The sequence below is a fragment of the Esox lucius genome, chromosome 3 (assembly GCF_011004845.1).
Source record: "Esox lucius isolate fEsoLuc1 chromosome 3, fEsoLuc1.pri, whole genome shotgun sequence".
Taxonomy (NCBI): Eukaryota; Metazoa; Chordata; class Actinopteri; order Esociformes; family Esocidae; genus Esox; species Esox lucius.
This window is the reverse complement of record NC_047571.1, coordinates 68927-85376: the sequence shown is the minus strand read 5'-3', so window position 1 is coordinate 85376 and position 16450 is coordinate 68927. Positions and strand designations below refer to the sequence as shown.

The window sequence follows — 16450 nt, the reverse complement described above, 5'->3', positions numbered from 1 at the left end:
AAGTCAGTAGACTGATGGGAACAAACTTTGTAAAATACATCTAGCGTAAATGAAAATGTATATTAAATACAAATATAATTTTCTGATTCTGACATCACAAGGCCAGCATAAAAAGCCTCTGGTCAGCAGCAGTTTAAAAAAATATCTTGTATACCAAATAATTTGTAATTATTAGCAACATAAAATGTTAACTAGTGTGTCATGAATTGCCATTTCTGAAATTTCCAATGTAGTAAAAAAATGCATCCCTGTTCCCACTTATCATCTACCTTACTATTTTGTGCAATTGCTTTCTCTTTTTATTGATGTTGCAAATGACAGTCTAGAGCGTTTTGCCTACCCGACTTGCCTTCCGATAAAAGAAAAAAGGCTGATCAACTTAACATTACATGTCTGGTCTGTCGCACATATGGTATTTCACGATTTGCAACTTCTCTGCTAAAGATTGTTTATCAAACAAAGTCCGATACAGGTGACAAGATGAGCAACTCAGAGACAGGAAAGTAATCAAGATTTGAACATCCGGTCCGATTGGGGAATCGTCTTGTTCAACCATCTTTGATGGCAGACATTTGGTCCCAGAATTCAGTGGAATGGAAACAAAAATGGCTGCACACGTGAACCGTAATTAGTCAAACAAGCTCAACATAACCTTCATAAAGGTGTTTTTCACTGATCGTATTTGTCCATTACTAAGCATGCAAGAATCGGAATTCATTATTTTTCACCATCTTTAGTAAAATTGTGAATAATCATGTAAATAAAGGAATTATTAACACACAAACAGTTGTCTGATGTTTAGCATATATTTTATTGATATGACAAGTGGAGTGATCCTCAGGAAAATAACTCATCTTAGAATGTTGCTCAATAAATATTCAGTATACTCTTTAACAGTACTACTGCCCTAAATAGTTTCAAAATATAATTTTAGCGAGATAATGATAATGGCCTAAATTATATCACTTGAAGATCATCGTCCATAGATGCCAAATATGAATGTACGTGAAGATCGGTCCTTAGGTGCCAGAGGAGACCATTTGAAAGTGTTTATCATGTATTCAAAATTGACGCCAAACCCAGAAAGCGAAGTTAAGAGTCCCAATGGCAAATATGTTCCTTATGAGGAGTAGTAGCCTTATCTACTACTTTTCCGTGCTGTATCTCTAAACGGGGTATGGTGACCTTTCTAATGTGGAAAAACCTCAATAGTGCCACTGTGTGGTTGATATAATCCTTGCAGTAATTTTTTACGTATGGTCCTTGTCAACATATGTACCACGTAGAATTATTATGCCATTATCCTTGTAGGAGATGTCTATACATGTTCAAAACCACGCCTCCGCACGTGTTCATTGGTCTATAGCATCCATGTTTTTTAACATACTGGCCTGTCTGATTTTACTTTTGAAGAACATGGTTCCTAGATGCCAAATTTCAAATTATGTGAAGTTCGCACATTTGATGCCAGTGTTTGTGTTTTTCAGAAAATCCATCATGGTGGATTTTATGGGTCCCAATGGCATAAATGTTCATCATGAGGAGCTACACCCATGTACCAATTTTCAAGACTCTAGGTCACAAGGGGTGGGCGTGGTGAGCTTGCAAAAAGTACGAGGCTTGGAGGCTTGTGGCAGCGCCACCATGAGGCCGACATGCATGCCACTGTTTTGGGGTCACTTAGAAATGTCCTTGTTTTCAAATGAAAAGTCCCAACTTCTATACAATGGGGAGAACCTGTATTTGATACACTGATGCAGGTTTTCCCATTTACAAAGCATGTAGAAGTCTGTTATTTTTATCATAGGTACTCTTCAACTGTGAGTGAAGGCATCTAAAACAAAAATCCGGGAAATCACTTTGTATGATTTTTAAGTAATTTGCATTTTATTGCATGACAAGTATTTGATACATCAGAAAAGCAGAACTTAATATTTGGTACAGAAACCTTTGTTTGCAATTAATTAGTTAATACGTTTCCTGTAGTTCTTGACCAGGTTTGCACACACTGCAGCAGAGATTTTGGCCCATTCCTCCATACAGACTTTCTCCAGATCCTTCAGGTTTCGGGGCTGTCGCTGGTCAATACGGACTTTCAGCTCCCTCCAAAGATTTTCTATTGGGTTCAGGTCTGGAGATTGGCTAGGACACTCCAGGACCTTGAGATGCTTCTTACGGAGCCACTCCTTAGTTGCCCTGGCTGTGTGTTTCGGGTCGTGGTCATGCTGGAAGACCCAGCCACTAACCATCTTCAATGCTCTTACTGAGGGAAAGAGGTTGTTGGCCAAGATCTCGCGATACATGGCCCCATCCATCCTCCCCTCTATACGGTGCAGTCGTCCTGTCCCCTTTGCAGAAAAGCATCCCCAAAGAATGATGTTTCCACCTCCATGCTTCACTGTTGGGATGGTGTTCTTGGGGTTGTACTCATCCTTCTTCCTCCAAACACAGCAAGTGGAGTTTAGACCCAAAAGCTCTTTTTGTCTCATCAGACCACATGCCCTTCTCCCATTCCTCCTCTGGATCATCCAGATGGTCATTGGTAAACTTCAGACGGGCCTGGACATGCGCAGGATTTTAATCCATGACGGCGTAGTGTGTTACTAATGGTTTTCTTTGAGACTGTGGTCCCAGCTCTCTTCAGGTCATTGACCAGGTCCTGCCGTGTTGTTCTGGGCTGATCCCTCACCTTCCTCATGATCATTGATGCCCCACGAGGTGAGATCTTGCATGGAGCCCCAGACCGAGAGAGATTGACCATCATCTTGAAACTCTTCTATTTTCTAATAATTGCGCCAACAGTTGTTGCCTTCTCACCAAGCTGCTTGCTGTAGCCCATCCCAGCCTCTGCAGTTTTATCCCTGATGTCCTTACACAGCTCTCTGGTCTTGGCCATTGTGGAGAGGTTGGAGTCTGTTTGATTGTGTGTGGACAGGTGTCTTTTATACAGGTAATAAGTTCAAACTGGTGCAGTTAATACAAGTATTGAGTGAAGAACAGGAGGGCTTCTTAAAGAAAAACTAAGGTCTGTGAGTCGGAATTCTTACTGGTTGGTAGGTGATCAAATATGTATGTCATGCAGTTAATTTTTTGTTTTATATTCCGTCTCGCACAGTTGAAGTGTATCTATGATCAAAATTACAGACCTCTACATGCTTTGTAAGTAGGAAAACCTGCTAAATCGGCAGTGTATCAAATACTTGTTCGCCCCACTATATATGTAGGTGTCACGTTTTGTTTGGAATCGCAGAAGAAAATGAACTTTTCCACAATATTCTAATTTCTGTGTTTAAAAGAAATATATTTTCAGTCAATAGATTTTTATATTAACTCTAATCCTTGGTTCGTCCCCTTTACAAAAAGGATATTTTAAATAATGCTAAAATATTTAAACGATAAGTGACGTCAGGCACTGCATGTATTTTTTTGTTGACTGTGGGCAGCTGGAGTGTCACCTGTTGGGTTAAGCGCTGGGGGACAATGACTGTGAGAAGATAGTGGCATATAATTGGTAAGAGCTCTGTTGCCGTTTTGTGAAAGTGTCTGCCAGCGGGGCTGTCAATAGAACGTTTTGCAATCACCCTAGCGTTTGGTCTGCCGTGTCTACGGAGGGCAGCCAATTACTCAATGCTATCTGGGATTTAATGTAATAATTGAATTCTAAATGCTAAATAATATATGCATTTGTCTAGTATAAGATGCAATCTGTATTTATTTTGATAATAACATTTCATGAAGTTAAGTTTTTAATCATAAATGTGACTGTGCCAGTTTATAGAGGAATGCTTTTTCAAGACATCCGGTTACAGTGGGGCAAAAAAGTATTTAGTCAGCCACCAATTGTGCAAGTTCTCCCACTTAAAAAGATGAGGCCTGTAATTTACATCATAGGTACACTTCAACTATGAGAGACAAAATGAGAAAATCCAGAAAATCACATTGTAGGATCTTTTATGAATTTCTTGGTACATTTTGGTGGAGAATAGTTATTTGGTCAATAACAAAAGTTAATCTCAAAACTTTGTTATATACCCTTTGTTGGCAATGACAGAGGTCAAAAGTCTTCACAAGGTTTTCACACGCTGTTGCTGGTATTTTGGCCCATTCCTCCATGCTGATGTTTTGGGGCTGTCGCTGGGCAATACGGACTTTCAACTCCCTCCAAAGATTTTCTATGGGGTTGAGATCTGGTGACTGGCTAAGCACAAATATTTCCTGTAGACTGCATCTTTCAATTAAAACTTTAAAGTAATAAGAAATTACATTTCTCACCGCATTTCTATGAAGTACAATATGCCACAGTAGACCCAAACAAAAATATAATTGACATATTTAACATAGCGCGTTTGGAAGGACATTTCAGTTGTTAAATGGGAAATACGCTACACATTCAACCCATTGTTTTATGAATATTTTCACAGGTAATTTTTTTTAATCACATTTAATGGAATTTGTGAATTTTTATGCATTTATTTAGAACTAAAGTCTAATTGCTGTTAATTACACTACATAAATCCAAGGAGAGAGACTGGTGAGACTACACACTTGTTACAAGCAAATCATGTCAGAGTCTAGACCAAGATTTCAACCTGAATGAAAATGTTTGGAATTAATTGAAATCCTTTGTTTGTAAGCTGGGCAAGCTGACATGCAAAGATGTTATTGCGATCATAACGTCTTGCCTGGCGAAACTGAAGATGAAGGCCTGCAACAGTTACATTGATCACATAGTACAAGGTCTTACCTCTGTGGTTTAGTAACTAAAATTTAGGATTGCCAACTTTATATAAAGGAAAAATCTAAAAGTGCATTACTTTAAATGTTAATTAGACATCTGGATTTTTTTATTACTTAATTTCCAACAAAATAAAATTGTCAAGCCATTGTAGTCTAACATGTATTTCTTTGTCAATTGTGATGGTAATTCCATGTATCCACACTCTGAGTAAGGCACACAGAGACAAAGTTCTCTTGGCACATTCTAACAGTTTTATTAACTATTATGCAAATATGAGAGACGCGTCAACCGCTTACACACACAATCGTCTTAGGAGTCTCTGCCTCCAAACATGCAAAATCCGTATTTATTACATAAAAAAAGGGGTGTGGTAAGATGCTGCCATCTGTTTACCCAAAGGGCGGGCTGTCCCCCCACCTTATCCTTCCTGCCATAATGTTTACTGTTGTGTTTACCTAAACTTCACACAAAGGACAGCTCTCCTTCCTGCCATAAGTAACTTCTTCAATTCTAAGAGTTCCAACAGAACCCGAACAGACAATAGATGCCCTGATGAGTTATACAGATGAGGAGATAAAGAGTAACCATTTCATCAGCTGATACCAGTCAATGATACCCCCTTGGCAAATACCAGATCCCCCACATTCCTCTACCTATCTAAACAATGGGACTCAAGTCCTTTAATCAGTAAGAATGCATTAGGCTTAAGAAACTTCCCCAACACAATGCAATTGATTTGGAAAATACCATTTTGAAAGTTAAGTCCTCCTTTCATGACTTCTTTCCTAAATAGGTGTATATTAAATTTTTCCATTCAGAATTCTAAACTCAAACTGAAAACGATTTGGAGACTATTAACTAGGTGGGTTTCAACACCGTATTCCTACTTAACGCTCCAAACTGTCCAACTGTGAAGACTGAGTGCTGTTATATATCCTTGGTGCGTACCCATTTTGCCAATCGCACAAGGAGTCCTGGCATTGAAATGGGTTGATTTCAATGCCAGTTCATAGACTCATATTTTAGGCAATCTTATTTTTCCAAAACACTTGCTTTGGACCTATGCACTGGCGTTGAAATCAATTTATCCCAATCAGAACCCCTGTGAGTGACGAGCAAATTGTTGCATTCATGTGTTTGTGTGTGTGTTGAACCTATTGGTAGACGCCGGCCATATTGTTAGGGGGCCAAGCAACAAAGTTGTAACAGAGACATGAAACTTAATAGTTATATGAGGTGTTTTTGACACTTTCCACCTATATATATCGTAATGGCGCTGTAGCAGCTGTAAATGTCACACATCTTCAGAAATTTTACAATATTCTGCCATACAAGTTAGGGACATAATGTAATGCATGCCATTTGGTGTAAAGGACCTTTGGGCAATTCTCTTTGAATGATATACAAGGAAAAATTATATCTCAAACAATGTCTGCACACAGCGAATGAAATTGAGGTGGGCGGGGCTCTGACCATATAAGGCCATAAATCCCCATGGGAATATCCGCTATGAAATTAATCATGCCCATTTACTTCTCTGCCACGAATGGACAGCAGAAGTCAAGTACACAAAGACCTTATGAGCCTCTTCTGTGTTTTGCGTTATTTTGTAGTAAAATAAACTCTCTTCTCTGAGAGTGTTGAACGGTTTGGCATTCTGTTTGCTGTGAAGGATCTGTAGGCCATTATCTTTAAAAGTGTATTAAAGAAGTTGACAACTCAAACGATTTGGCCACAATCCACAATTTAATTTATCGTAGTTTTGGCACTAATTTTATTAGGCTATAAATCCTAAAAGGATTATCTAAGAAAAATGCTACTTGCTTTACCCATAAACCCCAAGGCCAGGAATAAACCTTGAAAAGTATGAAATGCAAGCTCTCATGGTGGTGCTATAAATGTCACAGATTTTAAGAAATTCACAGAAAATCTGCCAAATAAGTCAGAGACATGAAGCTTTCTGGAGATGTTCATCACTAAATGAGGTAACTAAGACACACATTGTTTGCAGTTGTTTTATCGATGGAGCCAAGGATTCTTCAGCTAAACTCTTTCCCATTTAAAGTCAGTGGTTTTATGAATCCAACCTTGGTTTCATATAATTTTGACCACTGTGTTGGTTGGTGACGCTACCTTTGATTTCGCATCTGAGTGAGAAGATTTTAGCTGTCACTGAGGTGGCTAGCAAACTCAAGGCTAGGTGGCTTACGCTAGGTGGCAGACCCTATGTGACTGAAGCTAGGTAAGCTAACACAAGGTGGCTAATGATTTTGATACGTTGCACCTATACACCTTAATGCAACTAAAAATGTTACAGATGTTAAGATATTTACCAAAACTCTCCCATAAATTACACATTCTCCTGTTACTCAGCATACAGACAAATCCTTCTTTTCATCCAAGAAACCACACTGGTCCCCCCACAAACACTGTCCTGTATCTCTGCACACAACACACACATTCTCCACTCTGTACACACATTGTTTCTTTAAGGTCTTCTTGTTTGGATTTGTTTGGATTTTCTTTTCTTCGATTGGAAATCTTACTAGCGGCATTGGGCATTATTAAATAGCAAAACATTTCTCTAGTGAGATGCTTGGCCCCCTGAAATGCTGCTTGCAGCTTAAATTGCTCTTGCTTTTGTCTGTGAGTATTTGTTTGTGTGTTCAGTCTGTCATTGTTTGTGTTAACAGACAGTATGATGCTGATGGGCTTTCATGTGAAAATGAAATGCTTTTTGCAATGGTAGATCTTACATTATAAACAATTATCTTGTGCTCTGGTGATAATTGCCAGCACCCTTTTGCTGGCAATTCCTGAGTGGTGTGATGCGGGTTCCATTTACTGGTTTTTGATCCAGCTGTGCTTGCTGGGTTATCCAAACACTGATATATTTTTTACCCTTTTCCTAATCTTTTCATTTGTATATCTTTCACTTTTGTAGAGTGCTCTTTTTTTCATTCAGATATACCGCCTAACCGTATTTTTCAACAGCTTTTAGAAATGTTTAAGAAATGTGACTGCAGCATTAATCTTTCACAGGTGAAGGCAAAGTTAATTGTCCACATTAGTTTAATTGTCTAAAGTATCTACCTCAACACGACAACATATTTCATTTTTAATGTATGAGTGAATGGGTCTGAGATCGGAATACTGAGGTACTTTTGATTTTCTTGTAACAAACACATCTGTTTGATTTGTTTACACCACATTTTCAAATCTGCCAATAGTTTTAATAAAATACAATTGAGATTACAGTTGTTTGTGTCGTATGAATACTGTGATCAATGCAGCGTTTTATTTCTCCATTACCCCACAGACGGTGATTGAGCGTGACAGTGAGATGGGGCGTCTGGAACAGGAGGTTATCCGTCTCCAGGGGCAGTCTACCCAGGCCTTGGGGACCCAGGGAGAGGTAACAAGGCTTAAACAGGAGCTACAGATGAAGGCTAACCAGGAGGAGACGCTAAGACTACAGCTGGCAGACAAGGAGGAGAAGACCAAAAAGGCTTTCATGGGAGCCAAGCAAAAGATCAACCAGCTTAACAGTGCGTCACATACAGAAGATACAGTTCATTTGTTCCACATTTGTGGTAATTTCAGTTGATTGACCATGATATGGAAAGGCACACATCTTTCTATTTATTTAAGGTAACGTCATGACAACCTCATATGCCTTCCCTGAGGAGTGGCTTTTGTCATTTTTGGTTTCCCTGGATCTGTGCCTCGACACAATCCTTCAAACTCATGGCTTAGTATTTGCTCTGACATGCACTGTGGAGTGTGGGACCTTTTATAGACAGACGTGTGCCTTTCCAAATCTATCCAATCAGTTGCAGGTGGACTCCTGTTGTAGAAATATCTCAAGGATGAATTTATTTTTATCATTTTGGGGTATTGTGTGTAGAATAATTAGGAGGGATCATCATTTAATACATTTAAGGCTGTAATGAAACAAAATTTGGAAAAGATTAAAGGGTGTCTGAATACTTTCTGAATGCACTGGAGCTGTTTATTTTGGAATGTAAAATTTGTAATAATATTAGTATATTTTTCTTATCTTACATTCCGTTAGGGCCTTTGCTGGCTTAGTCCTGTAATGTTGAATTTCATGACCTCTAAGATATAAGGTTTTCTCTGTCTCAGTTGCGAAGGAGAAGCTGACTAAGGAGGTGGAGGAACTGAAGCAGCAGCGGGAGGAGCAAGAGGTGCGTCTTAGTGCCCTGAAGTCCCAGTATGAGGGCCGTTTGCACCGACAGGACAGAGAGATCAGGGAGCTTAGAGACCACCGTGACGAACAACCTCAGAGGGATGAGCTCCAGGACCAAGGCAACAATAAGGTACAGGCATGCAAGCAAAATGAACGGACCTACTAGTTGAGCGTTTTGCATAGCCTACATGTAATTCCAGGTCAAAGTACTGTGCTACAATATTTATCTTGTTAATACACCTATTTGAGGCAAGATGTTTTTTTGCTTTGAAATAACTTGGCTTCCTTGTGCATGTTTTATCAGCAATCTGAGATGAGGTGTTTCATGGAAATGAAAACATGATTAATTCCTAACAGGTAACCGCCAATCAGTGTATCTAGTCTTTTTCAATACAGAATTATTAACTGGAATTAATCAGTATACACACAATATAGCTGACATGGAGTTATTTTTCAATAAGCCTACATGTTACTACTCCTAGACATCTAAACATATACAGTGAGGGAATAATTTGTTTTTGATCCAATGCTGATTTTGTACATTTGCCCACTGACAAAGAAATGATCAGTCTATAATTTTTATGGTAGGTTTAATACACAGAGACAGAATAACAACAAAAAAATCCAGAACAACGCATGTCAACATTTTATAAATTGATTAGCATTTTAATGAGTGAAATAAATATTCGTCCCCTCTCAAAGATTTCTGGCTCCCAGGTGTCTTTTATACAGGTAATGAGCTGAGATTTGGAGCACACTCTTAAATGGACTGCTCCTAATCTCAGCTTGTTACCTGTATAAAAGACACCTGTCCATAGAAGCAATCGATCACATTCTCATAAAAGAAATGATTTAAGATGGGTAAAAGAACACAGACACTGGACAGAAGAAGAAATCTTGCTTTAATAAAAAGAAAACAAGGACCCTTTTCTAAGTGGGCCCAATTTTTTTAAAGGTAGTGTAGGTATGTAAATGGGCATAGGGGTTTGCATGTGTGTTTGTGTTGACTGTCCATTGATGTATGGTGGATAGTTAAATATTTTGCACTCAATTACTTAGTTTAATGTCATTTTTTACATCTCTTACACTCCTATTTGACCACACACACACAACAAATGTATTATGGTATCAACAACAATGTCTTGAATGCTTATATTGTTTTTGACAGAAATTATTATCTGAAACATTTTCGAAAAATAGGAATAAAATGATACGTTTACATGAAGCCCACTTGCTCTTGAAGTCAAGGTCTTGGGTTCACTGATCATTGCCTTCACATCTCCTTCATAGTAGGTAATTTCTTGTACAAGAAATGTCAGTACATATTCCTCTATTCAAATTATCTGCACTTCCTCCCCAACCACCAATAGCACCTGACCCAATAAAGTACAGTCTTCGGCCTGACATTTTATGCAGAAAGGTACTTAAAATGCTTTCGTCTTGGGAAATTGCTTTAATTCTTATCTTTCAGTACAATCACAAGAAAAACTAACAGGTCTGTGTGAGCCAGAATTCTTACTGTAGGTGATCAAATACTTAAGTCATGCAATAAAATGCAAATTAATTATTAAAAAATCATACAATGGGATGCTTTGTAAGTAGGAAAACCTGCAAAATCAGCAGTTTATCAAATACGTGTTCTCCCCACTGTATAAGGCCTGTCTATAGGTGACATGAAGAAGTTATCGTTAAACTGAGAGAAGTTATTAGTGTAAGAAATTCAGCTGTTCGTATAGTGTTTAAATAATGATCAGGTACACACAATTGACACATCCCACTCTGACACATGGCTACAAAAGACTTGGGCTTATACTGTTACCTGTGAACAATTCTACCTTTAAATAGGTTAAGATTCTACTTTTAATAGTGAAGGATTCACTATCCAAACATGCCAGGATAGCCATGATAATGTTGATCATTCTGCAACATCACAAGAAACATCGCTTTACAATGTTGGGATATACATCTTAGAGTTTCCCACCTATCTTGCTAGAAACAAACCTTCATACATATAAAATCACCATATCAGTTAATTTTGCAAAATCGTTGATCGTAAGGAATTAAGCTAGTTTCCAATCAAGTTTCCTGTACTTCTTGTCTTCTGTCTTATATCAGTGATGTATTATTCCAATATCAGTTTTTGCAGTCAGTGTGACACTGGTTCTAACAATTCAGTGTAGGTGTATAGTGGAATAGTGAGTTTCCAACTCTACACTAATTCAAGATTAACACCACAACAGTGTCTTTTGCTGTGTTGGGACCATGTGACCTGTCCAGTTAACTGGCCCATGGTACTCTGACCCGGGGTGGATTCTCCTCTCATCTCGCTGTTGATGATTCATCTAGAAATGGAGTGTGAAGCCAAGCGATCTGACCATGGCATCATTCTGCCATGTGAATGGTCAGTAACATTCATCCAGTGTAGTTTTGGTATACATCCAGAACAAGTTGCAGTAGTCACGCTCAGTTGTCTGTGTCCAGTTGGTGACGTGGTGCATCTTCAGAAAAGGGATTGTGATGTACCAATCTTTTGAATATATAACTGCAGAACAACAGTTGTGTTCAACTGTTCATTCAGCCGCTGGGTCTTGTTCCATCAACTCCAACAATGAAGTCAATAGATCAGTCCTGAAAACTTGTGGATCTTAGAAGTTCCATCATTAGAGTGAAGCTTACAGCCTATTAAGGCAAGTTTCCATAATAGTCTTTCAAATTTTTGTTTCCATCAAGAACTGGCTGGGTTGATGTTTGATTCCTTTTGCTGTATTTATACCCATTAGCAACTAGCAGTGGAATAAGATTTTTTAGATTTGACTTTGCTTAAATCAGATATGGTTAGATATATTCTATTAAACCATTAAAATGTTAGACTTTACATCAAATTAAACAATTTCCAAATTAAAGCTGCAAGCAGCATTTAGCGGGTTTCAGCACTGAAGCTACTTCTAGCCAGATTGCACATTAATTTCAAGTTATATCCATTTTTGCGAGCAATCAGACATCTATGGTTTTTCCTTTCCTGTAGTGCCCCCATGTGGCCAACTTGAAACATCATTCACACAATGTAAGATCACAACTCTGATCATGTGTACCAAATGTGTACAAAAAGGACAACAGTTAGTGTTATGGCTATTATGCTGCCTCTGTTTGGCCAAATTGAATGATCTTGCATGTTACATCACAATAGTGTTCAGGACATTTGCCTCAGTTGATATTATAATACAATTTTCTGCATCAGATAAATATGGATACTTGAAAAGTCTGACACTATCAGTGCAGTACAATACCTTAAGCACCCAACAATGTAACTAGGTAGTCGTTAGAATTTTTCAGAATGTAATAAATGTAGTGTATATATTTGGAAGTTAATCAGCCTTCCCCAGCACAGAGCATATTAATGAATTCATCTTGTTGTAAGATAATTATGGGGTCAGAAGAGAATCATTATAATTGTCAAAGGTGTGTTTACTTAAATACAGTGGGGAGAACAAGTATTTGATACACTGCCGATTTTGCAGGTTTTCCTACTTAGAAAGCATGTAGAGGTCTGTAATTTTTTGTCATAGGTACACTTCAACTATTAGAGACGGAATCTAAAACAAAAATCCAGAAAATCACATTATGATTTTTAAATAATTAATTTGCCAAATGAACCATTATCTAAATCTGTTCATGAATCCCCTACCAGTCTCCAAATAAAAGCCACTAGCTAATAACTAATGAGGCAATATGAATTCCATGTACAGGATGTTGTAAAGCTCCAGGGATTGACGAGATCCGTCCAGAAATGTTGAAAGCTTTGGGTGTGTGGAGGGAATGTCTTGGATGACCCGCCTCTTCAACATTGCGTGGGAGTCAGGGAAAGTGCCAAAGGAGTGGACCGGGGTGGTGGTTCCCCTGTTCAAAAAGGGGGACCTGAGGGTGTGTGCCAATTACAGGGGTGTCACACTTCTCAACCTCCCTGGGAAAGTCTACTCAAAGGTACTGGAAAGGAGGGTTCGGCAGATAGTCAAACCTCCGATTGAAGAGGAACAATGCGGATTTCGTCCTGGTTGCGGAACAACCGACCAGCTCTTTACTCTTGCAAGGATCCTGGAGGGGGCCTGGGAATATGCCCATCCAGTCTACATGTCTTTTGTGGATCTGGAGAAGGCGTATGAGCGGGTCCCCCGGGAAATACTGTGGGTGTGGTGTGAGGAGGTCCCTTCTGAGGGCTATCCAATCCCTGTACGTCCAAAGTGAGAGCTGTGTTCGGGTTCTCTGTAGTAAATCGGACTTGTTCAAGGTGGGTGGTTGGCCTCCACCAGGGCTGCGCTTTGTCACCCATTCTGTTTGTAACTTTTATGGACAGGATATTGAGGCGTAGTCGGGGTGGGGGAGGGGTTGCAGTTCGGTGGGCTGGGGATCTCATCGCTGCTTTTTGCGAATTATGTGGTCCTGATGGCGTCATCGGTCTGTGACCTTCAGCACTCACTGGACTGGTTCGCAGCCGAGTGCGAAGCGGTTGGGATGAGGATTAGCACCTCTAAATTTGAGGCCATGGTTCTCCGCAGGAAACCGATGGAGTGCCTCCTCCGGGTAGGGAATGAGGCGTTACCCCAAGTAAAGGAGTTCAAGTATTTTGGGTTCTTGTTCGCGGGTGAAGGGATTGGCCGGGGAATCAGAGCAGCGGGGGCGGTATTGCATTCGCTTTACCGCACCGTTGTGACGAAAGAGCTGAGCCGGAAGGCAAAGCTCTCTATACCGGTAAATTTTTGCTCCTACCCTCACCTATGGTCATGAAAGCTGGGTCATGACCGAAAGAACAAGATCGCAAGTACAAGCGGCTGAAATGGGTTTTCGCAGAAGGGTGGCTGGCTTCTCCCTTAGGGATAGGGTGAGAAGCTCGGCCATCCGTGAGGAACTCTGAGTAGAGCCGCTGCTCCTTTGCATTGAAAGGAGCCAGTTGAGGTGGTTCGGGCATTGGTAAGGATGCCCCCAGGACGTCTCCCTAGGGAGGTGTTCCCGGCTGGTCCAGCTGGGAGGAGACCTCGGGGTAGGCCCAGGACTAGGTGGAGAGATTATATTTCGACACTGGCCTGGGAAAGCCTCGGGATCCCTTGGTCAAAGCTGGCAAATGTGGCTTGGGAAAGGGAAGTTTGGGGTCCCCTGCTGGAGCTGCTGCCCCCGCGACCGACACCAGATAAGCGGATGAAGATGAGAGAGAGGAAATTGTATTGCTTTGGGGGTTAGATGGAGTGGAAAATAGTTTTGCTGGGTGTAGCACACAGTTTTTCTGCAAGAAGTATCCCTTATATGTTACAGTGGGTGGATGGAAATACAGTGTGGTTCGGTTTATTATACAATCCCTCTCCGAAGCTAATAAGTACAAGCAAATTAATAACAATAACATCAAAATAGGATTTTTTTTATGTTTGACAATGTTCTCTACATTAACTTAAGCTCTAACCAGTTGTGTGTGCTTCACCTTATTATATTCTTTAACTTATGTAAAGTATTATTGATGTACACATTTTGTTCATCATTTCCCACACACAGTTTTTCCTTTGAAAATTTAGCCTACACAGTACAAACTGTAGAGACACCGCAGACCTTTATTTTGAAGGTAAAATACGAAAACCGGTGGTCTTATTGTTGCTGACAAATGTCTAATGTAAAGTCTTATTGTTGCAACCAAAGTTAAATAATTGGCCTGCGAGTATAGAGTGGTATAGTTGTTTTGTGAGTGCAATTAATTTTTTTGTGAGTTTTTGTATAGAGTGGTATAGTTGTGTTTTGTGAGTGCAATTAATTTAATCCAAACTCCTTTAGATTAACCATACACAATAATTTACATGGATATTGTGTATATCATTTACATGGATAACAGCTGGCCACAATCAATGACGTGCAGTTACTCAGTCACAGAATCACGAACTCCTTTTAAATTTTGCCGTTACATATCGAAACTATGATGGCAATTCCATCGATTAGAACTCCTCCTGGGTAGGGCAGAGAGAAAATACTCTAACACATTATAGTTTATTCATATTTGCACATAGAGACAGAAAGACTAACACAAGATCAGTGACAGTCTGTCTGCCATACAGTTCAGAAACACCTTTTGAATGAACAAGAAGGTGGGACAACATCTCACAAAATAACTGACCTTTGAGCAACATGTGACTGTAGTCTCAATCAGACTAGGCTTGTTCTTTTGATTAGTTTTCCTCTGTATTAGCGTGTCTTGCATTTTCCTACTGTCTAATATATTAACTCAGTACTTTACTGTCAACACAGTAGGTAGCTAGTGATTTTTAACTCTCCTATACAATGGTATCATTAATCAATATATCCGCTCAGTAAATATCCATAATAATCCACGCTTTTGGATTATTGGATTAAGCAACCCTTAAGGTCAACACTGAAACAATTTACTCACAAACAGCCAAACATGAATCATAGAAGTACTGCAGTCAGACCCCACCACCTTGCAGTCACCTCCTTGGGAGGCTAAGATCATATCTAATGCCATTCTGTTTTATATGCTTTCCGACCAGAGACTATATAGACCTGCTCCAGTAAAACTCCTATCCACTCATTGTGTAAGCCTGAACAATGAAGGTATGTTATACATTTTTGTAGATATGTTCAACCTTGCAGCCACCTTTGACTGGCCATGCACCTCCCAGTCTGCTACTGAAAATGGAATAGGGGGGGTTAACATTTGGGAACGTTAGGATGTTGGTAGGTGTTCAGTGCTAGTCACAGTTTGTCCATAACGAACACCATGTTCAAGCATAAGGGTGTCCATCAGTGCACGTGGCACTAGGACACCCTAGGCCGCAGGTCGATGATCGACTTTGTTGTCGTTTCATCTGACCTGCGGCCATATGTCTTGGACACTCTGGTGAAGAGAGGGACGGTGCTGTCAACTGATCACCATCTGGTGGTATGTTGGATCAGATGGCGGGGGAGGAAGCTGGACAGATTTGGCAGGCTCAAGCGTACTGTAAGGGTCTGCTGGGAATGTCTGGCCGAGTCTCCTGTCAGAGAGGTCTTTAACTCCCACCTCCGGCAGAGCTTCGACTGGATCCCAAGGGAGGCTGGAGATATTGAGTCCGAGTGGACCATGTTCTCCACCGCCATTGTTGAAGCGGCCGCTCGGAGCTGTGGCCGTAAGGTCTCCGGTGCCTGTCGAGGCGGCAATCCCCGAACCCGGTGGTGGACACCGGAAGTAAGGGATGCCGTCAAGCTGACGGAGTCCTATCAGGCCTGGTTGGCTTGTGGGACTCCTGAGGCAGCTGACTGGTACCGGCAGGCCAAGCGGACTGCAGCCCGGGTGGTTGTGGAGGCAAAAACTCGGGCCTGGGAAGAGTTCGGTGAGGCCATGGAGAAGGACTATCGGCTGGCCTCGAAGAGATTCTGTCAAACCGTCCGGTGCCTCAGGAGTGGGAAACCGTGCCCTACCAACGCTGTTTACAGTAGAGGTAGGCAGCTGTTGACCTCAACTGGGGATGTCG

At 40.4% G+C, this 16450-nt stretch overlaps 1 protein-coding gene across 4 annotated transcripts in view; it reads left to right on the top strand.

Moving 5' to 3' along the window:
* The window catches only part of tpra (translocated promoter region a, nuclear basket protein), a 160489-nt gene that overhangs the window by 103819 nt on the left and 40220 nt on the right, over nt 1-16450 (top strand). For all 4 annotated transcript variants that reach the window (XM_013132787.4, XM_013132788.4, XM_013132785.4 and 1 more), the window contains exons 33-34: nt 8058-8286; nt 8885-9078. In XM_013132787.4, coding sequence (XP_012988241.3) covers nt 8058-8286; nt 8885-9078 — 423 coding nt within the window. The remainder of the gene's footprint in view (nt 1-8057; nt 8287-8884; nt 9079-16450) is intronic.